At 26.9% G+C, this 23,825-nt stretch overlaps 3 protein-coding genes across 4 annotated transcripts; all 3 read right to left on the minus strand.

Moving 5' to 3' along the window:
• Window positions 1-3,644: 3,644 nt before the first annotated feature.
• On the minus strand, window positions 3,645-6,243 carry LOC122848773. Its single transcript, XM_044147069.1, has 7 exons — window positions 5,708-6,243; window positions 5,247-5,421; window positions 4,748-4,915; window positions 4,452-4,610; window positions 4,183-4,287; window positions 3,937-4,041; window positions 3,645-3,756 (listed from the first exon to the last, which is right to left on the minus strand). The coding sequence occupies exons 1-7, from the start codon at window positions 5,883-5,885 to the stop codon at window positions 3,753-3,755; spliced, it is 894 nt and encodes a 297-aa protein (XP_044003004.1). The 5' UTR covers window positions 5,886-6,243; the 3' UTR covers window positions 3,645-3,752.
• A 30-nt stretch (window positions 6,244-6,273) lies between these two features.
• On the minus strand, window positions 6,274-14,408 carry LOC122848774 (myotubularin-related protein 13). 2 transcript variants are annotated; one of them, XM_044147070.1, is made up of 6 exons: window positions 13,631-14,407; window positions 11,140-13,543; window positions 10,787-11,048; window positions 7,358-10,700; window positions 7,199-7,281; window positions 6,274-7,129 (listed from the first exon to the last, which is right to left on the minus strand). In XM_044147070.1, exons 1-6 carry the CDS (start codon window positions 13,728-13,730, stop codon window positions 7,037-7,039), a joined length of 6,285 nt encoding a protein of 2,094 aa, XP_044003005.1. In that variant the 5' UTR covers window positions 13,731-14,407; the 3' UTR covers window positions 6,274-7,036. The 2 variants fall into 2 exon arrangements, with proteins under 2 accessions (XP_044003005.1, XP_044003006.1); XM_044147071.1 differs by having other exon boundaries at window positions 6,916-7,129; window positions 10,787-11,024; window positions 13,631-14,408.
• Window positions 14,409-15,682: 1,274 nt separating this feature from the next.
• LOC122848775 (E3 ubiquitin-protein ligase UBR2) lies at window positions 15,683-22,714 on the minus strand. Its single transcript, XM_044147072.1, has 2 exons — window positions 22,527-22,714; window positions 15,683-21,601 (listed from the first exon to the last, which is right to left on the minus strand). Exon 2 carries the CDS (start codon window positions 21,530-21,532, stop codon window positions 15,887-15,889), a length of 5,646 nt encoding a protein of 1,881 aa, XP_044003007.1. The 5' UTR covers window positions 21,533-21,601; window positions 22,527-22,714; the 3' UTR covers window positions 15,683-15,886.
• Window positions 22,715-23,825: the final 1,111 nt, after the last annotated feature.

The following is a 23,825-nucleotide window of genomic DNA, read 5'->3' on the forward strand; positions in this document are numbered from 1 at the left end:
AAATAATAAATTTTTAATAAGTCACTTTTTATCCCTTAATAAAACATTAATAATATGATAATTAAATAATTTTAATAAATAAAAAATTAATTAAAAATTATTGAATAAATATTTGACTTACTAATCATCAGTATCTTTTATTTTTATTTTTTGTTGACTTCCTTCAAGTACCGCAGTCATTGGAAATTTCAGTTTCATTTTTCCGTACTGATCTGGACAATCAGTTCTAAATAAATAATCATTATACAAAATATTAATAATGATAAACATTAATAATAAAAACAAAAAATTGGTTTAAAATAATTGATTAATATTTAACTTACACTTGGCCATTACTTTTTGTTACTAGTTCATCTGGTACGTCATGTCCGTAACTTAGAAGTTTTTCCACAGACATTGGATTACCTATAGGTAAGTAAGTCCGTCTGTAAGGTAATAATAATATTATTAATGATGTATATTTTTTATTAAGACAGAGATGGTAACTTTCTTCACTTAATAGAACATTAATAATAATAATAATGATGATAATTGAATAATTTAAAAAACCAAATGGTTGGTTAAAAATAATTGATTAATGTTTAACTTACGTTTGAGGATTCGACCCAGCTTGTTGTGATATTATTTTAGCGCAATAACTTTTAACATCAGAATCAAGTTTTGGTGGTTTGAATGATACACCATCAACTTCTGAATATGGTGGTGGGTTATTGTGAGCTTTAACGTGAATTGTGTGTTTCAAAATAAAACTGTAAAATAAAAATAATGTTATTAATAATGTACCTACTAATTGTATATTTGTCATCAATAGTTTGTTAAAGATACAAATAATTAATCGAAACGAATAATAGATATATTCGAAATTGTTTTAAAATTCAACTTACGTTTCATTACTATTTTTTAATTTTAATGTTAATTTTTCACTATCAAGTGATCCATACCAATTATGTAATTTAAATGTTTTTATCTCTTCAACAGCAATTTTATTGCTTTTAGGTTCAATTGATTTTTCGTTAAGTTCAAAGCTGAATGTGGGAGGAAAAATTAAACTGTAAAATAATAATTATGATAATATTATTAATGATGTATATTTTTTTATCAACAGTTTAATTTATTATTTTTAGATATAGCGAAATAAATAATCTATATTCATGATAGGTCAATTTTTTTGTCTAGGTGCTTAACATCTAGTAATTTTCGACATATGTGCTATTTTTTTTTTTACAATTATTTAAAAAATAAAAATTTCATTGTGGGACAAAAATTTGAGGTGAAAAGTTGTCATAATTTTATCACTGGATGTTAAGCACCTGGCTGTAATAATAAATAATTTTAATTATCAAAGAATGGTTTGAAATTATTGCTCAATATATTCTACTTACTCTTTTCTTCCAAAGAAAATTTTTGGTGTTATTAATCCTATATTACCACTATCAAGTGATACCGTAAAACCCTTAATATTTAATGTTTTTATTCCATCATCAAATATTGATAATAATAAGTTCTTTCCAGCAGCCCGTATGGTTGACCAAAAACTAGTTGAATTTTGGATAGCTATAAAAATAATAAATAATATCAATTAAAAAAAATATTTGAATTGAATAAAAAAATAATATTTGATATTTTTTTTTGTATATTTTTATGATTTAGTATTTTTTGGGTGGATATAAAGTGTGATTACTGATTAGTACAATGGACATTGAATTGTAGCTAAAATTTTTATATAAAATAACCCTAAATTCACTCAAAATCACACGTAATATCCACTATAAATTGCTTGTAATTAATACAAGCTTACTTTAAAAAAAAAAAAAATTTAATTTAAAATAATAATATACCTTGAGTATCGCGTGATCTTTCTGATTCATGATGGTGGAGAGGATTTGATTCAAGTAATAATGATGAATCAATTCGACTAGTCGTAAGTGTCATAGATCGTAGATATTTTGTTGAATTAATTGGAGCATATTTTGTTGTGCCAACAAGACGCAATGTATTTCTCAAAATTCCACTCATTTTCTTATGTTTTATTCTTAAACAAGAATTTATTAACAGTTATCAATACTAATTGTTTAAACAATATATAAATTTTTTTGATAAACTTGATAAACAACGCGAGAAGACCAACAGGTGGCTACAACATGCTATTCACAAAAAAGAATTCAACCAAGAGAACTATTCTCTATTTTTCCTGCTCAGAAGTCAGACTCCACGTTTCGTTTGTCAAATTTATATGAGTGATTCAATTTGCTTTGATCTATGTACTTGACTACATTAATTTCTCAGCTATTTGCCAAAATGAATTAAAAAATACCTAAAAAATTACATGTTAATTAATATTTAAAATGATAATAATTTATTGTATTTATTGGAAAATTAAAAAGTTATAAATTACAAATATACGTTTTTCCACACATATTTTATTTTCACATGCACATCATCTCAACAATTTTAAATATCTTTTTATCTGGTAAATTACTTCTACTTGATTTATCCTAATGTTTTGATGATGTTGAGCTTTATTATTTTTTTTACTACTCCAACTACTATGATCACTAAATACTGGCACTTCCATTGTGTATTAAATAAAATATTATAATTACTATAAACAATAGGTACTATAAATTTTTTTAATAATTTATTTACCTTTTTTTTCAATACATTTAATAGTTAATAAACTATATAAATACAAAATTATTTGTTAATATTAATTAGATAATAAATAATAGAAATATATTATTTTTTTTTTTTTTAAATTTATTTTCAGGACAAGAGATAACAAATTAATAAAAATAAATAAATTGCAAGTAAATATTTAAATTGAAACAATTTTATTATATTAAAACGAATCAAAAGGCACAGTAGTTTTTTTAGACTAAAAAATGTACATTATTTGATTTCACCGATGATTTAAAAATAATCAATGCTAATTGTCCACATCTCACTCATTCAGGATTCAAAGAAATAATGAGTCAAAATAATATTATTTCATTTACGTATATACGCGTAATAGTTTTTTACGCTGTTTTGTTAATTTATATATTTTACTGACACCTTCACTAGTTACCTTTGTATTTCTAATGAATAAAATTCTTAAATTAGGTAAATTTTCAATAAGTTTAATTACCCCTTTATCAGTGGTTTTAATGCAATTTGATATATCCAAGGAGTACAATTTTTGATTGAATAAACATTGAATTGATAATGCAAGTAGTATGTTTTATTATAAGTTATTTATTTTAACCTTTATAGATATATGAATTAAATTGTTTATATTATTGGTATATGGATATATTAAGTCATATATTGAAAGAAAAAATAATAATAATTATCGATTTTAATGTATAGACTTGGATCTTTTTACAAGAGGGCAAATAAGAATACTTGGTATTTTACTATTTAAGTCAATTTCAATGTCAACTTCTTGTCTGATGATTATCCTGTAAAATAAAAAAAGTAATATTATTAATAATGGTCCATTATTAATGGATATTTTTTATAAACAGTTTTTTACATAACTTTTTCATTCAGATTAATATAATAATAATAATAATTTGAATAATAAAAGAAAAAAGTTCGAAATTATTGATTAATATTCATTTTACCGTTGATCGCAAGAACCGACTTCTTCAATCATTAGATTACCGCTACTAAGTTGCATGTGAAGTAAACCATTTTTTGATAATCTATTTCCTCCTGTGTTCGAAACGAAATTTGTTACAGTTTCAGCAGGTTCTTTGTAAGCTTCAATCTCAACTTTGTGATAGACAAAAAAAAAATTATATTTGTCATCAAAAGTGTATGGGAGATATAAATAAATAATAAATTTTTAATAAATCACTTTTTATCCCTTAACAGAACATTAATAATATGATAATTAAATAATTTTAATAAACAAAAAATTAATTAAAAATTATTGAATAATATTGGACTTACTCATCATCAGTATCTTTTATTTTTATTTTTTGTTGACTTCCTTCAAGTACCGCAGTCATTGGAAATTTCAGTTTCATTTTTCCGTACTTATCTGGACAATCAGTTCTAAATAAATAATCAAATTTTACAATGGGTAATTCTTTGTTTACATAATGATAAAAACATTAATAATAAATACTTATATTAATTAAATAATTTTAAAAAACAAAAAATTGGTTTAAAATAATTGATTAATATTTAACTTACACTTGGCCATTACTTTCTGTTAATGGTTCATCTGATACGTCATTATGTCCGTAATTTAGAAGTTCTTCCACAGGGATTTGACTACCTATAGGTGTGTAAGTCCGCCTGTAAGGTAATAATAATATTATTAATGATGTATATTTTTTATTAAGACAGAGATGGTAACTTTCTTCACTTATAATAGAACATTAATAATAATAATAATGATAATTGAATAATTTAAAAGACCAAATAGTTGGTTTAAAATAATTGATTAATGTTTAACTTACATTTTAGGTGGCAACCCAGCTTGTTGTGATATTATTTTAGCGGAATAAATTCTAACATCAGAATCAAGTTTTGGTGATTTGAATGATAAACCATCAACTTCTGAATATGGTGGTGAGTTATTGTGAGCTTTAACGTGAACTGTGTGTTTCAAAATAAAACTGTAAAATAAAAATAATGTTATTAATAATGTACCTACTAATTGTATATTTGTCATCAATAGTTTATTATAGATACAAATAATTAATCGATACGAATAATATAGATATATTCGAAATTGTTTTAAAATTCAACTTACGTTTCATTACTATTTTTTAATTTTAATGTTAATTTTCCACCATCAAGTGATCCATACCAATTATCTAATTTAAATGATGTTTTTTTCTCTCCAGCAAAAATTTTATTGCTTTTAGGTTCAATTGATTTTTCGTTTAATTCAAAGCTGAATGTGGGAGGAAAAATTAAACTGTAAAATAATAATTATGATAATATTATTAATGATGTATATTTTTTTATCAACAGTTTAATTTATTATTTTTAGATATAGCGAAATAAATAATCTATATTCATGATAGGTCAATTTTTTTGTCTAGGTGCTTAACATCTAGTAATTTTCGACATATGTGCTTTTTTTTTTTACAATTATTTAAAAAATAAAAATTTCATTGTGGGACAAAAATTTGAGGTGAAAAGTTGTCATAATTTTATCACTGGATGTTAAGCACCTGGCTGTAATAATAAATAATTTTAATTATCAAAGAATGGTTTGAAATTATTGCTCAATATATTCTACTTACTCTTTTCTTCCAAAGAAAATTTTTGGTGTTATTAATCCTATATTACCACTATCAAGTGATACCGTAAAACTCTTAATATTTAATGTTTTTATTTCTTCATTTTCAAATATTGATAATAATAAGTTCTTTCCAGCAGCCCGTATGGTTGACCAAACACTAGTTGAATTTTGGATAGCTATAAAAATCATATAAATAATATCAATATTATAAAAAAAATATTTGAATTGAATAAAAAATATTATTTGATATTTTTTTTTGTTTTTTTATGATTTAGTAAGTTTTTAAACGGCTATTGTTACTACTTCCACCAATTTAAGGTGGATATAAAGTGTGATTACTGATTAGTACAATGGACATTAAATTGTAGTTAAAATTTTTATATAAAATAACCCTAAATTCACTCAAAATCACACGTAATATCCACTATAAATTGCTTGTAATATACCTATATATAAATATACCTTGAGTATCGCGTGATCTTTCTGATTCATGATGGTGGAGAGGATTTGATTCAAGTAATAATGATGAATCAATTCGACTAGTCGTTAGTGTCATAGATCGTAGATATTTTGTTGAATTAATTGGAGCACATTTTGTTGTGCCAACAAGACGCAATGTATTTCTTAAAACTCCACTCATTTTCTTATGTTTTATTTTTAAACAAGAATTTATTAACAGTTATCAATACTAATTGTTTAAACAATATATAAATTTTTTTGATAAACTTGATAATAACAACGCGAGAAGACCAACAGGTGGCTACAACATGCTATTCACAAAAAAGAATTCAACCAAGAGAACTATTCCTCTATTCTTATCATGCTCAGAAGTCAGACTCCACGTTTCGTTTGTCAAATTTATATACAAGTTTACCATTTTGGCTGTTTGTTGTGTTAATGCCCATGGGAAGTATTGTATCTAATGTGTCAAATTCAATGAGTGATTCAATTTGCTTTGATCTATGTACTTGACTACATTAATTTCTCAGCTATATTTGCCAATATATTTATTGAATAATCCCAGACAATTTATTTATATTCTGATATTATTATTATTTATTTATTTTTTTTACATTAAACAGTATAACAGAAGATATTTTCTATAAAAACAAGCATCACATACACATCTTGAAATTATTCATTTAAATTCGTTTTGAGGTATAGCCCATATTATTAAAGCGACAATTTTTTTTCATTATATCTCAAACGCGAATTAATAATATATATTTATTAACCATTATTTAAAATTAATATTATTATATACTGACATTTTTATAGATCTACTAATATTATTATATTTTGTAACATTTATCATTGAAAAAAAAGAAAAAATACACAAGTAAAAAATATGACAAACAAAACAGTCTAGCCTTGGTATGTTAGATACAGTTGTCGTTGTTGTTTTTAAAATAAAAATAGCTTTTTCTATATAATATTTTGACATTTAACACATAATTATAATACATTAAATAATAATTATCATTGTTTTTTACATTTTATATTTGTGGTAATAAATATTCAAAAGATATTTCAAGGTGCGTTATTAAATTGTCTATCAAATGTTTATCATTATGTCAACTATTGATTGTTAAATTAATTAATTAATTAAATAGTTATTTGATTAAATAATTAATAATATAATATTGTACACATTTATAGGCTGTACAAATAATTATGTAACAAAAATTATTATTATTATATTTTAAATTGTTTCATTGTTAATTACTTTATCAGTCACTTGCAAAAATTTAAAATATTTTTGTAATATAAATGAGTATTTAATGGAATTATTTATAGACAACAAGCTTGTACTTTTTCTATCCATTCTTGTGCAGTTGTTGCATCAACAGCACAAAAATTGTAGTTACGTCTCTGTGTACGAAGCTGAAAATAGAAAATTAATTTATTTATATAATAAATAAAATATTGTAGAGATATTTAAATAAAACTTACATCGAAAAATGATTTCTCATCTGTTTTCTTTGGTGGTCCCGGTGTTGGTAAAGCTGGTGTTACTGAAACAAACTCAGCAAGATCTGTAAAAAAAAAAAAATCATTTAACATTAATAAATTATTAAAATAATAAATTAGTTTGTAAAATTATATTCATACCAATTTGACCCTTGCAGTGAGAATCTTCCATTGCATCGTAATATCTAAGTTGATGTTTTATTGAATCAAGAACGAACCAGCGTTGTTTCCATCCTTTTAATAATGCTCCTCTTTTGTACAAATAACCTTCATGAGTACGATTTTCAGCAACATTACTAGAAAATTGTTCATAATATTGTTGTGATGAAGTTTGTATTGTACTACTTGAATTGACACTTCCATTATCACCACCACTTCTTGTTAATGTATGTGATTGTAAATTATCAGCAACAGCTTTGTATTTTGTGCAATTTTTAGGTACAGCATCAGCACATTTATCATGACAAACATGTCCACAATCAACACAACGTAAACCAGCTTTAACTGGACCCCATAAAACACCAGAACAAGCATCACAATGTGTTGGTGTTGCTGAATCAAGTCTTTCAAATCTATGTGGATGTGCATATACTGATGAACTATCAGTACCACTTGTATTATTATTACCACCACCACCACCAGCAAGTTTACCTTTTAATAATAATTCTAATGTTGAACGTTTATGAATAAGACGTCCATGATGTCTAACAAGTGCTGTACTAAATGATGCATGTCTTGCTAATGAATCAGTATTTGGTAGTTCAAGTTTATCCCATAATACTTTCCATTTTTGTGGTAAATGACCTAATTCTGTTTCTAATTTATGAATTTCTTCCAATAAATTTGTAAATTGATCAGGTACCATTGTATCACAATTATCATAACCACGTATAACAATTTTACGATTACTTTTAACAATACCATCAGCAGCTTCAGCTTCTTCTTTTTGTTGTAAATCTTGTTGTAATATTTCAAGATCATAAGCTGGTCCATGTGCTAATTCTTCTTCTAAATAATATTGCCAAATATCAAGACTTGGTAAATGTGATACTGGACGTAATACAGGATGTTCAGAATTTGGTATATACATAAAATTATAAAATAATGGACATCGTGCATGATATTTTTCAATATAATCAAATATACTTTGTCCTAAATTTGTTCCAGTATGTGTACCAGCTAATCTACCACCTGGATAAACAATTTCATCATCACTACCAGTATCAACACCTTTATGATGACTTGTTAATGATCCACGTTTATCTTCAACAGCTGTTATACCAAATTCAACTCTATCAAATTCACAATCTAATAAAAATGTTCTAAATCTACATGATACAGAATGATAAGCTAAAAATCTTAAATAATAATCATTAAATTCAAATGCAAGAGGAAATTGTTTTTGTATTTGATGAATAATATCTAAAAATTGCATAAATGTTGGTGTAAAATTTGTTGCTTGTGAATTTGCATCAAGATTACTTCTATGACCAAATCTATGACCAAAACCAAGCCATTCTTTTTCAATAAGTGTACGAAAACCTTCAATTGTACGATAATGAGGATCTAAACAAACTTGTGCAATTGAGCATACTGTTGTTGTTGTATCCCATCCATCTTCAAGACAAACAGCAACAGATGAACCTTGTACATCCATTAAATCAATAACTGCTCCAGAAAGTTGCATTAAACTTTGTAATTGTTGTAACCATTCTGAACTTTCAATGAGTTTATAAAATGTTTGATCAGGCTCAACATTTGGTGCACTTGGCATACATGCTCTCATTAATTTTTTAAATGATGTTTTAGTATGTCTAACATCAAAATATTCAACAGGTATAAAATCTGTTTTTGGTGCTGGTTCAGTTTTAATACCTCGCATATTTGATTTTTCACCTAAAATATATAATGCAACACCTTGAAATGTATGAACACATTCAGTACCACTATCAGAATCAGCCGAGTGTCTCACAGTTACACCACTACCACCACCACCACCACCACCACTAGCACTAACACCACCTAAACCTCCACGATTATGTTGATTAACTGATGCTAATGATGCTTGTGAATTATGTCGTTTATCTTTTAATGATCCCCAACGTCCAAAATTTCTTGTTCCTTTACCAGCTGATGAGCCAAATGTACCAATTGCTTTATTAAATGGATTTCTTCTTGATTGTTCAGGTGTTGCATTATTACGTTCTTCAGCAGCAAGAAGTAATGAATCAATACTCAATGAACTATCTGACATACCACCAGGTACTGAACTTTGTCGTGGTACAGGTAATGGAGTTGCAGCAACTAATGACATAATATATTTTTCAAGTTCTAATGCTGATGTTGTTTCATTTGTTGTTTTTAAATTACTTGCTGATGATGGATGTGTTTTAAGCATTCCCATAACACCTTTACCATGACATCCAGCACCACGTATTAATAATGCTTTTGTACGTGGATGTCTCCAACTAACAACTGGCATTCTACTGTGACGATATAAACGACAAAAACGACGAATACTTTCATCACTAACAGAACTTGGTACAATTAATAAAGCTGGATAAGTTCTACATGTCATATATGCACAATTAACTGATGTTAATCTAAATTGTTCATTTTTTCTATTACCATGAAGACCATTTGGACAAAGACCTAATCTATACCAATCTCTAACATAACTACGTTCAGATAAACGTTCTAATGTTTTTGCATCAGTTGGTGGTGGTGGAGGTGGTGGTTGTTGTGAAACAAAACCACTAACTTCAAATTCATCAATACTCAAATCATCATCATGACTTAAATCAGTATTATCAGTTATTGGAAGACTCATTCTACCTGGTGATGTCATATATTTATTATCATTATTTAAATTCATATTTGGTAATACATATTTTTGTCTTTTTGATGATTGTTTTGGTTTAAAACCAGCTCTAATTGCTGTTTTTAAAAATGTTTTTTTAGCAAAACCTTTTAATGTTGCATTTTTTTCTTTTCCTTTTTGATGAGCTATTGGTGTTACTAATACTTGTCCAGTAAATGCAAAATGATGAAATATATCTGGTGGATAACGTGCTTTATGAAGTAATTTTCTTAATGTATCAATATTTTCTGGTGTAACTTCTTCATCAAATGCTAATTTAATTAATTGAAATGTACAAGAACGTAATTGAAGACCCTCTTGATTATAAGTTGGCATTTGATCTAAATGTGTTAAATTTTGTACAGCAACACGTTTTTCTTTAGTTAATGAAGCAACTGGAAATGAACGTACAACCATTTGTTCACATGCAAATGCATCAAATGGTATTCCCTTAAATACAATACGATAATTTGTAAGAAATATTGCTCCTTCAGCTGGTAATAATGGTGGTGTACGTGGTAAAATTCCAGCTGTTTCTTCTCTACCATCTTGAAGTAAACAAGCTCTTAAACCATCCATTATAACTTCTTCACCTGGTAGCATATTTGGTGTCAATATTTTTGGCTATAAATAAAAAAAATAAAAATATAAATATAAATGTAAATCTATTGAAGCTATTGAAGCTATTAAAGCTATTAAAAATATATTACTTTTTGTATTGGTGGTAATGTTTTACTTTCACGATAAACAGCTTCAAGTGTTTCAATATGCATGTGTACAACACCAGGTACCATTTGATGTAAACTTCTAACATGTTCAGCTGATACACCACCCTCAGTACAAACACGATCAACAAAACGTGATACCATTCTAATAACAGCACAACCAGTTTCACCAGGATCTGTTTCTTCAAAACCAGATTCAGCATCACCACTGTCACTTGCCACGCTGTTCCGTGGAACAAAAACATCGCTGTACGTTATAAAAATGTCAATGAAAAAAAAAAAATTATTAAAATAATAATTTTATATTATTATTATTATTATTAATTACAATTATTTACCTGTTTGTAATACTATTACTAGCTCTTTCATCATCAACAACATGATCTTGTTTATGTGATTTAGCACTAATATCCAATGGTACAAGAAGATAAACCATTCTATTTGCATAATGAATTGCTTGACTATACATTGTACCTTCTTCACTTGTTATAAATTCTTTTTGTTTATCAGAATCAATTGATGGCCATAAACGCATTTGTTCAGCAGCAATTTCTAATGCTGATGGTTCTTGATTACGATATAAAAATTCTTTTCCTTCACGTGGACTAATTGGACTAATATCATTATTATTATTATGGCTATTATTATGACTATTATTATTATGATGATGATTATTATTAGTACGTAATTTATCACTATATAAATAAAAACGTTTTATATCTTTTTGTACATCTTGATAAAATGCATCTTCCCAAAATTGTTGATTTTGCCATACAGCATGTTCTTGTATACATGTATAAGCAAATTGTATAACACCAGTACATAATTTACGACAAAATGCTGTTGCAAGTGGTAATAATGCAGCAGCAACACCATGTTCATCCATTGATGAATCATCTTGTAATGCACAATTCATTAATCTAACAACTAAATCAAATTGTTGATGTTCAAGTATTGCTTTATTACCAACAACATGTTGTGATAGTTCCATACATAATGCTAAACGTGCTGTTTTATTTTTTAATGCACGTAATACAGCTGGAAATGTTTTTCTAGCATCTGATATTTTATTATCAAATATACAATTAACACAATTACGTAATACCTCAAGTCTACGTGCTGAATTACTAACTAAATTTCTTGTATCATGTACAATTGATATGTGTGGTCCAGATGGTACTATTCTTGGATGTAATGGACGTAATGATGATAATGTTAATTTTAAATTATTTTTATTTAAACCTTCATCAATAATTGCTTGTACTTGTTGACTATTTATTAATGGTAATTGTGGTTGATGTATTCTAGCAAATGCACCATCTGGTGGTTTTAATATTTTTTGTACATATGGCTGAGGATTTGGATTTTCATTATTATATAATTGTTGTGCTAATTCTTGTATATGTGTTAATATACAACTTGGATTTTGTGATTCTTGTTTTAATTGTTCACTTAAATTATTATATAATTCATCCCATACATCACATGGACGCCATGGTGGACCACGTTCAACAATAAATGATGTAAAAAACATACAATCTAATACACGTGTTGTAAAATCACAATCAATTAAACAACGTTCACCTAAAAATGCTGCTTTATGAAATGTTATCATTGGTTTTGGATGTATACGTATTAATGTTAAACAACTACGATAACCTTGTAATAATTGTGCAAACATACGCATAAATACAGCACGTAATTCTTTATCAACAATTGATAAATTAATTTGACGATTATTATTTGGTGTAAATGCATAATCAGCTGATGATAGTTCTGGTTGTAATACCATTGATAATGAATCTTGTGTTTGTGATAATAATGGTTCTGATAATATTGATAATGATACACCATCTGGTACCATTATTGAACCACCATCTAAATCAGCAACAATAACATCCATTGATTCAGCAACTTCATATTTTAATGAACTATGTACACCCATTATAAATGGTGTTGGTGTACTTAATACTTCAACAAGTGGTGCTGGTAATAATGGTATATAAACATGTGTATAACGAAATGGATACATTAATGCTGTTAATGCACGACAACTTTCAGTTAATCTTGAATAACTTGATGAATGAAATAAAATTTTATGTTCAGTCATAACAGCACAAAATAATGTCAGCACATTACGTATACCTAATTGTTGAAATAATAAATAAACACTTGTATTTGTTATTGGTAATGATGGTGATATTGGTGGTTGTAATGCTTGTCTATCACCAGCACCAATACTAAAACGTACTTGTGGACCACCAGCTGGTGGTACTTGTATACAACCAAGTATATTACCAACTAATGTTTCTAATGGTATACCAATATTTTCAATATAAACAGTATATATTATACCAAGACAATTACGAAATGTTTCAATATAATCAAGACGTGATACAAGTACAAGACATTTTGGTGCATACATTATACTATGATGTGTTATTGATGGTATTGATCTTCCTAATGTACGATTATTATCATCATCAACTGGTTCTTCACCTTCATCAACTGGTTTACTTGGTACTATTGATACTGTTTCATTAAAACACATACATGCACAATAATGACGATTAGCATCAATATCTGTTAATACTGATACAAAAAAACGTGGTTCTTGTCTTTCAGTTGATAAAGCCCATCCCTGTGGCTGACAAAACCATTCAATTCCATCAATAAAGGGTGTATCTGGCCAATCTTTTTCCGGAAAACGTTGTACAATCATTCCATTACTCATACCAGCATCTATTTTTTTTTAACATTACAAACAACAACATTAACATTAATTGCAATTATAGCCTTGACATATTATTAATTTAATGAAAAACTTACTCTCTTTATCGTGGTCGTAACCAACGACCACGAAATAATCTGCTAGCCGAGACATCTCGGTATATTCTTGTTGTTTTGTGGGAGTCGTGGCACTCAACATCCCACAATCTCTGCAATACTTTACGTATCATTAATTGTTAAAACAATTTATTATTATTTTTTTTTTTTTTTTTTCAAAACACACAAATAATGTATTTGAAAAAAAAAACAATATATAAATAAAAAAACATTAACGGTTGACTGTCGAGCTAATCAAATCCACCTGATTTTACATCAACCAATCAACACACATAATTTTTTTTATTAAACTCACTTACAATAACAATCACATTATTATTATTATTAATAAATTATAAATAATAATCAAATCATAATGTTTTCTTATAGTGCAATTGTTTATTATATCAATCCAAGTTTAGATCAACGTCAAGTGTACATACACACACACACAAATTGACACATACACAACAAGGGATGATGATGATGATGATAATAATGATGATGACGACCACTTTTTTTATTTATTTTTTTATATTTCCACTGTGTTTCTCTGTTTCTAGTTACTCGTTTGATTACTTGGAATTTCGAGTGTTTATTATTATTATTTTATAGACATGCGTAATACGTTGAACATGGGAACGATGAGGATTTGAATCAATTATTTATGTATTTTTTTTTTGTCTTGCTTTGTTTAATTTATAATGATAAATAATGACAGAGTATATGTAGGTTATTATGTCTGTCTTTATCTTGTACTTTGATTCTTGAACTTGATCAAGTTGATGATGATGAAGAAAGATGCTGAAGAAATTGTGTCTCTCTCTCTTGATCGTGGTTCAATGGACCACGTTGGAAACCAAAAAATAAAGGAAAAAAAAGAGAAAGACTGAAAAAAAAAAACATAAAGATAAACAGATAAATGAATAAAGAATTTCAGGAAGTTAACTCATCATCTATTTAATCACATTCAATTATTCGAACTTTGTATTTTATTTATGATGAATTTAAATGAAATTTTTTTGAGATAAAAATAATTTATGATTCAAGTTATTATTAGTAGCTTTTTTTTTCATATAAATAATTATTTTTTTTTCACAAAAGTCTACTTGTTTATTTTTATTTATTAATTAAATTAATTTTAAAAAATAAAATACATAAATTATTAATTTATAAAAATAATAGTATAATAATTTATTTTTATTAGTTTGTTATTTTAAAATTTTAAAAAGGATATTAATAAAAATATAACAACAACACTGACAATAATTTGACAATTAAATTTTAAAACTTTATTATAACAGTAAAAGGTAATGATTTCATTTTACAATTTTTTTTTTTTAATAATCTTTCCTAGAATATTTTTATTATGAGCTTTTTTTTAAAAGCATTCTAAATCTATTTCGCTATAAAATTTTGAATATTTTTTTTTTATCATCATTTCGATTTAATAATCGAATATTATTTTTCATTTAAATTTTAATTTATTTCTCACATATCTAGCAACTTTAATTAAAATCAAATTAAAATTTTATTATCATCAATGACGACATAAAATCAGTGTAAATGAAAAAAAAAAAAGAAAAAAGAAAAATCATGATTGCCATTTATATAAATACACTTGAGTAATAATGTATTACTTTTAATTTAAAAAACAAATATATTATTTGTAGAATTAAAATGTGATATTTAGTAGGGCTAGTGATTTGTTTTTTTTTTTTTCGAAATTATAAATAAAATTGTTAATCTCATTATTTTCACTTAAATTATAGGTTTTTTTTTTTTTCATTTTTCCTTGTTTTTTCTTTCAATATATAAATATTGATGATAGCTATTTCTTAATTAATTAATATATAGATTTCATAATTAATTTTTGAGAAAAAAAAAATAATAAAATGTAAATATAATTCGCAAATTAAAAGAGTGACAAGATTTCTAATTCCAGTATAAATATTTACAAGTCTTTTTTCAATTTTTCAATTTCTTTTTCTTATTTTTTTTTTGGGAGCATTGATTTGTTTATTATATTGAAAAAAATTTTATAATTGGATAAGAGGGACGTGATGTATAATGATGAGGGTTGTTAATAAATGGACAATAAATAAATTCACACTCCCGACATGATAGACACACTGGATAGAATCACCACCACAAACTCTTGAAGAAATAAAAATTAAAAACAGAAAAATAATTAAAAAAAAAAAAAAAAAAATAGTAGATAATAATAAAATTTTTATAATAAATTCATTTCTAAAGTGGTTATAGATGTTGCCATTGTGTGGGCATAAGATTACTTGATGATTCAATGGCTCTAGCAACAGCCTCATGTAAACCATGTCCAAGCCACATTTGATTTAGCTGCCTGTATTTATCTTTGCATAATTTTAATGGATTACCACGTCTTAAACCTTGATCAGTTTCACCATACTCATCAAGATATGGTGGACAAGCAAAAGCACCACGATTTGGACTTCTTAAAAATAGAATTTCACATTCACGTACTCGTAAAAATATACCAACACCAGTACCACATTTACTTGCATGATAAGTACATGCACCAACCATATTTTTATTTAATTCAATTTGACAACAATAACTTTGTGAACATAACATTTCACCACAAACAAGACACATTGTTGGATTTCTTGAATCTTCACGATCACTATTTGGACATGTAAATAATGATACTGTATTAATAAGTTCACTATAATCATCTGGTAAATTAACAAGTCCATTGACCTTAAGTGGTTCTTCAACATTTATTGGTAAACGTGATTTTGGATGTTCCATCCATATTTTAGCAAGTCTACGTATTGATTCAGATTCTAATAAACCATCACATGTTATTGGTAAACCAAGATATGTACACATATTTTCAAATGTATCACCACCTCGTGATGTTAACTCCAATGGTGCAGGTACATCAGTAACATAATGAAAATAAAGTACACAACAACGTAAAAATGGCATTGATGATATTTTAATACGTCTCCATATTTCATTTGCCATTAAACAACCACTTTTAATACCAATTATTTCCATTAATTTTAATAAACTTTCATATTGTTGTTGATTATCATTATTATCTTGTATTTCATCATCAATATCCATAGCTTCATATTCAAATTCACTTGTTGCTAATATTTTAACAATAAGAGAAATAAATATTAATTTAAGTGCATGTGCTTCATGAAAACTACCAGTTATTATTGGTGGTGGTGCATCAGAATTTTTAGATAATAAACTTGGTAATGTTACAATAAGTGTAACAAGTATACCAAATGGATCCCAATCAGTAAAACAATCACCATCTGATGGATTTTCTAATATCATTGTTAATAAATTAATAGCATGATTTGCAAATATACTAAGACGTTCTTTATTATTATCATCACCACCACCAGCACTACCACTACTTGATGTACTATTATTTTCTTTATTATTTTTATTAAACCAAGTTGAACCAAGTAATGCTGATATTCTAGCAAGACACTCAAGACTATCACGTTGTCTTGATGATAATGCACCAAGTAATGGTTTATCTGTATCACGTAATAAAAATTCAATTGAATGAATTGTATATGCTGTTGATTTCCATGCAAGTAATGGTACTCTTGGATCACCATCATGTGGTTCAACACCTAAACCCTTGGTATATGTTGCTTGTGAAAATAAATGTATCATTGATATTAAATTATCAGATAATATTGTTTCTTTTTTTGGTGTTGTTTGTAAATCAAATGCTGCTGATATTTCTTTACCAAGTACTTTATAAATTTTACGTATTGGACAAGCAAAATTACCCTCTGACATATTATCATCATCATCTGAATGATCATTTAATTTTATATTTTTACAATAACGACATGATTCATGTTCATTTTCTAATTCAACTTCAGTAAATTCATTTGAATTTATTTTACCTTTACAATCAATTGTTAATTTTAATGCATCAAGCCATGTTTCAAAATCAACATTTGCACGATTAACTTCTGTTGGTTGTATTGATGCTAATGATGGTAACAAAGGTAATACAGTATTACTTAAACATTCACAAAGTGGACAAAGATATTCATGTTTTTCAACATCAAAACTTGCTGGTTGTCGTAATCTATATGGACGTCTATTTTCTTTAGCAAGTACATTATCAAAATATTTTTGCCAACATGATGCATGCATAACATGACCACATGTACTTGTATGAGGTGATGCACCAAGTTTTGATGATAAATATATTGAATTTGGTTCATCTGGATCATTACGTGTTTGACATAGTACTGTTGATTGTTGTACAAATGATGCAAGTACCATTGCTTTACCAGATGATGTTACAGCTTGATCCTCTTGACAAAGTATACATGTATAAGTTTTTTCTTCAGCAAGTCTTGCTGTTTGTTTTGAACCAAGACACATTGGTGCTTCTTCACTACATTCTGATAAATCCATTGATGATCCACGATCATTATTTTTATTTGTATCTAATGCAGCTTCTTCAAATAATTTTGCATTTTTTTTCATAAAATGTTTTTGCATTTCTTCCATTTGTGCCATTATTTTAGCTCTTTTTTGTGCTGCCATTTGTGTTCGCCATTCTTTACTTGATTTTGCTGGATCACTATTATTTGTTGTTTCTAATGTTGTTGTTGTAGATGATGGTGTTGTTGCTGTTGTTGTTGTTGTTGTTGTTGAAGTTGATAATGTCGTCGTCACCGTTGTTGTTGTTGTTGTTGCTGTTACTGTTGCTGTTGTTGTTGTTGTTGATGATGATGATGATTCTGGTATTGATTGTGATTCTTCATTTATTGCACTAGTAGAATTTAAAGTAGTTGTAGAAGTAGTAGTAGTATTATTATCATCAGCATCATTATTATTTATTGTTGAACCAGCTGCTTCACGATATTTAGCAAGTATCCATTTTAATAAATCTTTGTGGGCATCAATTCTTGGACTATTTGATAAATCTTCAAGTAATTTATATATATTACGTTTTGCTGCTTGTTGTGTAAAATTTAATGTTGGATAATAACCAGTCATTTGTTCTTGTAATGCATAACCAATTAAATGTAATATTTTATGTACTTGTGGTTCTGAAAAACTACGTGCACGTAAATTAAGTGCTCTTTCAATAACAGTTTGCATAATATGAAGCATAATATCACATTTTAATAAATTAGCAACAGCTTGAAATGTATTTGTTAATTTTGGCAATTGTGGTGGTGGACAACATTCTAATTCTCCCATTAATTTTCTACGTTTTCTTTGTGCTTCTTCTGATTTACTCAATTCTTCTTTAGTATAATGATAAAAAAAAACATTATATTGTTCATATAATTCTGGTTTAAGTTCATATAAACCTTTACCAGCTGTAATTTGTGGTGGTTTTTTAAAATTAGCAACATCATTTATAACACGTTCAAGACCAGTTTCATGATGTACACCATCTGGTAAAGTTTTATTTAATTCAGAATGTGACATTGGTTTAATACACAACTGTTGTATTATTTCTTTTTTTAATTTATCATCTGGTGTTATTTGTCCAATACCAGGTACATGTCTTTCACCAATAATTGTTATTAATAAACCCAAAAATTCTTCAACAAGATTAATAATTTGTCGTATACTATCTTCTTCAGGATTTTTTAATGCATTTGTTTCATAATCTGGATCAGCCCAATTAAATAAATTAAATTTATTTAATAAATGAATTAAAAATTCATCACTATTAATTAATGATGAGCCAACTTGTAATAATATAATATCACGATCTAACATTTCAGTTCTACATCTTACATTATGATAAAAATATAATTGATTTAATAAACTGTATCCATTTCTTCGCCACATACCAGCATGTACTTGTGATATCATAGCTTGTGCACGTAAAACTGGTTCAATAATTTTTTCTGATGTTAATGTTGGCATATTTGGTGTTGTTAATTCACTTGATGGATATTCTAAATTATATTTTTCTAAATAAAGAAATAAACCAGCAAGAAATCTTGATAATGGTAAATGTATTGATACAAGTTCTGATGATACATCATATTGTATACATTTTGCTGTATGACCAGATAATTGACGTATTATTTCTAAATTATCATCAACAATTGGTTCTTCAAGAAATTTTTTTAGCACTAAACGAATTGATTTAATTAATACAATTCTATCTGAACCACACCATTCAAGTGCAAGACTAATAACTGGTGATAATTTAATTTGTAAATTAAATGCTGATTCCCATTCTGGTTCATATTCCATATGTTGACCAACTTGACGTATAACAGCATCCATACATTGCATATTCAATAATAATTTTAATAATATTGTTATACCATGAAGAAAACCACGTCTCAATTCATCAGTCCATGTATCAGGTTTTGAACTTAATAAATATGCTAAATCACATAATATATATTGGGCTCTTTTAAATGTTGTATTTGCAGCACTTCTAATAAATTCAAGTTTACCATTTGCATTAAGACGTCTTGATGATTCAGAATTAAATGTATTTAATAAACGATAAAGTACATCATGATTAGCAATTAAATAATGTGCAAGTGTTGGTACTGTAAATAGCTGTACTGATAATGATGATATTGAAAATGAATGATCATGATCATCACGTATAAAATCTTTCATAACTTCACCATAATTTGCTGTAAATACAGTTGCTAATGATTTTTTACTTTCATAATCCATAAGCATACCAGATATAAATAATCTATGCCATACTGTTCTTGCTGCTTTCCACAATTGTGCATCACGCATTAATATACCTTGTACAATTGGTTTATCTGGTAAATTTTTATGTAATGCAACATCACTAAATATCATACGAAAACCTTTACAATTATTTATAAATTGTTGTAACCAATCTAGTAATTTCATTGAAAATATTTGATGTGCAATAACATGTGCATGTACAACAAGTACTTTAAGTGGTTGACTACCTTGACGTGATGTAAATCTTTCAATATCTGATTTTAATTCATTACATAATTGAAAACCTGAACATTTAACAACAGCTCTACCATTTCTATCAATATTTGTTACAAATTCAATGGCTTCTTTTGGTGAACATTTAATAACACGTGCAAGTGTATTTATAACTTGTTCAAATGTATGGGTTTCATCATTAAATAATACAGTACAATATGTATCAGTACTAGCATGTGATGATAATGGTCCTTCATCTGTTTCTTTAACATGTAAATCTGCTGGTAAACCTGGTGCATGTTCAAGTGATAATAATTCATAACAATATTGTAATACACCTTCAAATGTTGCTGTTGCACGTTCAGCAATATCAATTGGTAATTTATTACCACATAATTCTTCTTGTGTTTGTTTACCAGCAAGATGTATATTACAATATGGTTCATTTTTCCATGCTTCAGAATCACCACAATCACAACAACCACCACCAGCTGATGTTGCTATTTTATATTTATGATTTTGATGAGCTGATTCTTTAAAACATGTTACACATAATACACAAGTTGGATCCATACCACATTCACGACAAAAATATGTTGGTTCACCAACTTTAAAAAATCTACCACAAACTGATGGTGGATTTTCCATTTGTCTTAGCTGTTGTAATACCTCTATTGGATCACCATTACATATAAATTCTTCAAGTGTATTATATAGCATTTTTTGTGCTAAATCTTCATCAAAACTCCAGCCTAAACAATTACCATTTAGCTCTGGACTGTATATTTGTGGTACCCATATTCTCCAGTGTTCTTTAAAATGGGTTGATGCAAGTATACCTTTACTCATTTTATCCATCCAAACATTAATACATGGTTTACTTGATGTTGGAAAAACTGATGAGACTGGTGATAACTCAACATCACCAACAAGATGTTGAGCATCTGTTTGCATTGTGTCTTCATTCATTTTTTGAATTTATTTATTTTTCAATTTCACTTTGTTTTTTTTTTTTTTGCTTTTTCTCTTTGCTTCAATCTGCAACAAAAAAAAAAACATTTGTTATATTAATTAACAAATTTATAAATTATTATTGATTTTTTTTATATTTACAAATATTATTCAGCATTTTATATATGGAAAAATTAAAAATTAAATATATTTTTTTTACAGCTGTTGTTGCTGATACAGCAATTTTGATTAAATTGATCAAATGAATCACAACAAAAAATAAAAATAAATACAATTTAGAGAGGGAGAGAGAAATAAAGAGAAGGGAAAATGATCCTTTGTGACAGATTATTAGTGAGAGAGGAAAACAACATACGCAGTATATCACGAGTCACACAAAAAGAAAAAAATGGAATCAACCAGACTTGAATGCATTGAAAATTAAATTTGTTTGTTTTGTTATTTTAATTTATTTAACTTTTTAAGGAGCATGATGACAATCATATGAACTACCACAAATTTGTTTGCTCATGAATCATTAAACAACAGTTTTCTTGTACACATACATAGAGATATATGAGCCACTAAAGAAATACTATTTTTAAAATTTATTTTAAGAAGGATAAATTAAATACATAGGGAGTACATGACGATGAGGCCAAGGTTAATTATAATTTTTTTTTTTTTTTTTTTTAAATAAAAATAATAGAGAAAAAAAAATAAAACAATATAGTTTTTGTTTTAAAAATAAATTTGTTTTTCTTTTTTTTTTATTTTAATTGAATTTTTTTTTATAAAAAATGTAACTCTTTTTTTCTCTCACATAGAAAAATATATATATAACAATACAGCATTTAATTTCTTTCTTTAGATAGACTACACTTACACACCAACACAAAGAATTAATGAACAATAAAATAAAAAAATAAAAAAAAGTTTCTTCTTTTATGACACACAATTGTTTAATTATCACTTTATGTTATAAACATTTTGAAAAATAATAATGATATACCTATGTCTTAATAATTAATTGTATTTATCTAGGTTTGATCACAATATTGTTTTTTATTTGACATTTCTAGGATGTAAAGGACAACGATGTGCAACAATAAATATATATTGCACAGCTGCTTTTATGATGCACACAAAATTGCACAAAATGGCTCGTCAGTCGTCAGTCGGCAGAGTTGCCAGATGATTTAGTGTCATGGGTGCCGTACGAGGCGCTGAGGGAGCCAACGGGAGCCATATTTCAATATTTTATTCGTGAGGGAGCCAAATTTTAAACAAATCAAAACAAATTTGTGCAAAGAAAAATAAAAAATAAAGAAACATAAACATGTGTGATCCGTAGAGCGCATATTAGGCTTTACACAAGCAGAGTTAATTGAAGTTTTTGCAGATAATATCATTGAAATGCATAATAGTCTTAATTTGCCCTGGTGAAAATGATTTCTCCGATTTTCTCCGATATTTTTCCGTTTTTCTCTGATTTTCTCCGCATATTGTTGAATAAATTTTTCGTAGAAAAATCGGAGTAAAACAAAAAATCATTTTTTCCGATTATCTCCGATTTTTGTCCGCGTTTTCTCCGATTGTTTCCGAATTACTCCGATTTTCAAAAATCGAAGAAAATCGGAGGAATCAGATTATAAAGATGATTTTTTAGAGAAGGTAAATTTATTATTATGGCTATAAGTTAAGTGGAAATAAGAATGAAACCGTATATAACCCATGGTCTATCATACAATTATTGCTGAATAATGAAGAGATTTAATATTCTAAAATATTGAAAGTATATCATTACTATCTGAAAATCCATTATATTTAGCTAATATAGAATAGACTTAAATTCTGAAAAAGATTACAAAGAAATTACCTTAAATTGCGGGTATTTGACAATACAAAATTTTGATAATACAACAGGCATTTATACTTTAAAAATACCAAACTATGAAGTTAAAATGTTAATTGAAAATATGGTGAATGGTAATACGTTCAGAAGAAAAAAAAAATGGTGATTTAACAATGAACAATTCTCCAGTCACTGTTGTTTTTCTTCTTTATCAAGATGCTGATAAAATTATTGAAATATTTCAAGGTAAAATACTGATACTTTTAAATCAAAATCAATATTGTTGCTGAATAATGAATTTCGACGTTATTGGGATGAGAAGAGTCTCGTAAATCATAGAGATTTAATATTCCAAAATATTGAAAGTATATATATTTTTTCATGGGAGAATTTGCTTGAAAAATTGACTACTTTCAACAAAACTGCGACTGAAACAGGCAAAACGATTGGAATATA

The sequence above is a fragment of the Aphidius gifuensis genome, linkage group LG2, assembly GCF_014905175.1.
Source record: "Aphidius gifuensis isolate YNYX2018 linkage group LG2, ASM1490517v1, whole genome shotgun sequence".
In the NCBI taxonomy this organism is placed as follows: Eukaryota; Metazoa; Arthropoda; class Insecta; order Hymenoptera; family Braconidae; genus Aphidius; species Aphidius gifuensis.

What these genes read in the sequence shown, in the direction of transcription:
- LOC122848773 (XM_044147069.1), bottom strand. Translation starts at nt 5,885, where the DNA reads ATGAGTGGAGTTTTAAGAAATACATTGCGTCTTGTTGGCACAACAAAA. An exon ending in AAGATCACGCGATACTCAAG is followed by an intron (nt 5,422 to 5,707) that starts GTATATTTATAT and finishes TGATTTTTATAG; the next exon opens with CTATCCAAAATTCAACTAGT. An exon ending in TTAAAAAATAGTAATGAAAC is followed by an intron (nt 4,611 to 4,747) that starts GTAAGTTGAATT and finishes TTTATTTTACAG; the next exon opens with TTTTATTTTGAAACACACAG.
- LOC122848774 (XM_044147070.1), bottom strand. Translation starts at nt 13,730, where the DNA reads ATGTTGAGTGCCACGACTCCCACAAAACAACAAGAATATACCGAGATG. An exon ending in TCACTGCAAGGGTCAAATTG is followed by an intron (nt 7,282 to 7,357) that starts GTATGAATATAA and finishes TTTTTTTTACAG; the next exon opens with ATCTTGCTGAGTTTGTTTCA. An exon ending in ATGAGAAATCATTTTTCGAT is followed by an intron (nt 7,130 to 7,198) that starts GTAAGTTTTATT and finishes TTCTATTTTCAG; the next exon opens with CTTCGTACACAGAGACGTAA.
- LOC122848775 (XM_044147072.1), bottom strand. Translation starts at nt 21,532, where the DNA reads ATGAATGAAGACACAATGCAAACAGATGCTCAACATCTTGTTGGTGAT.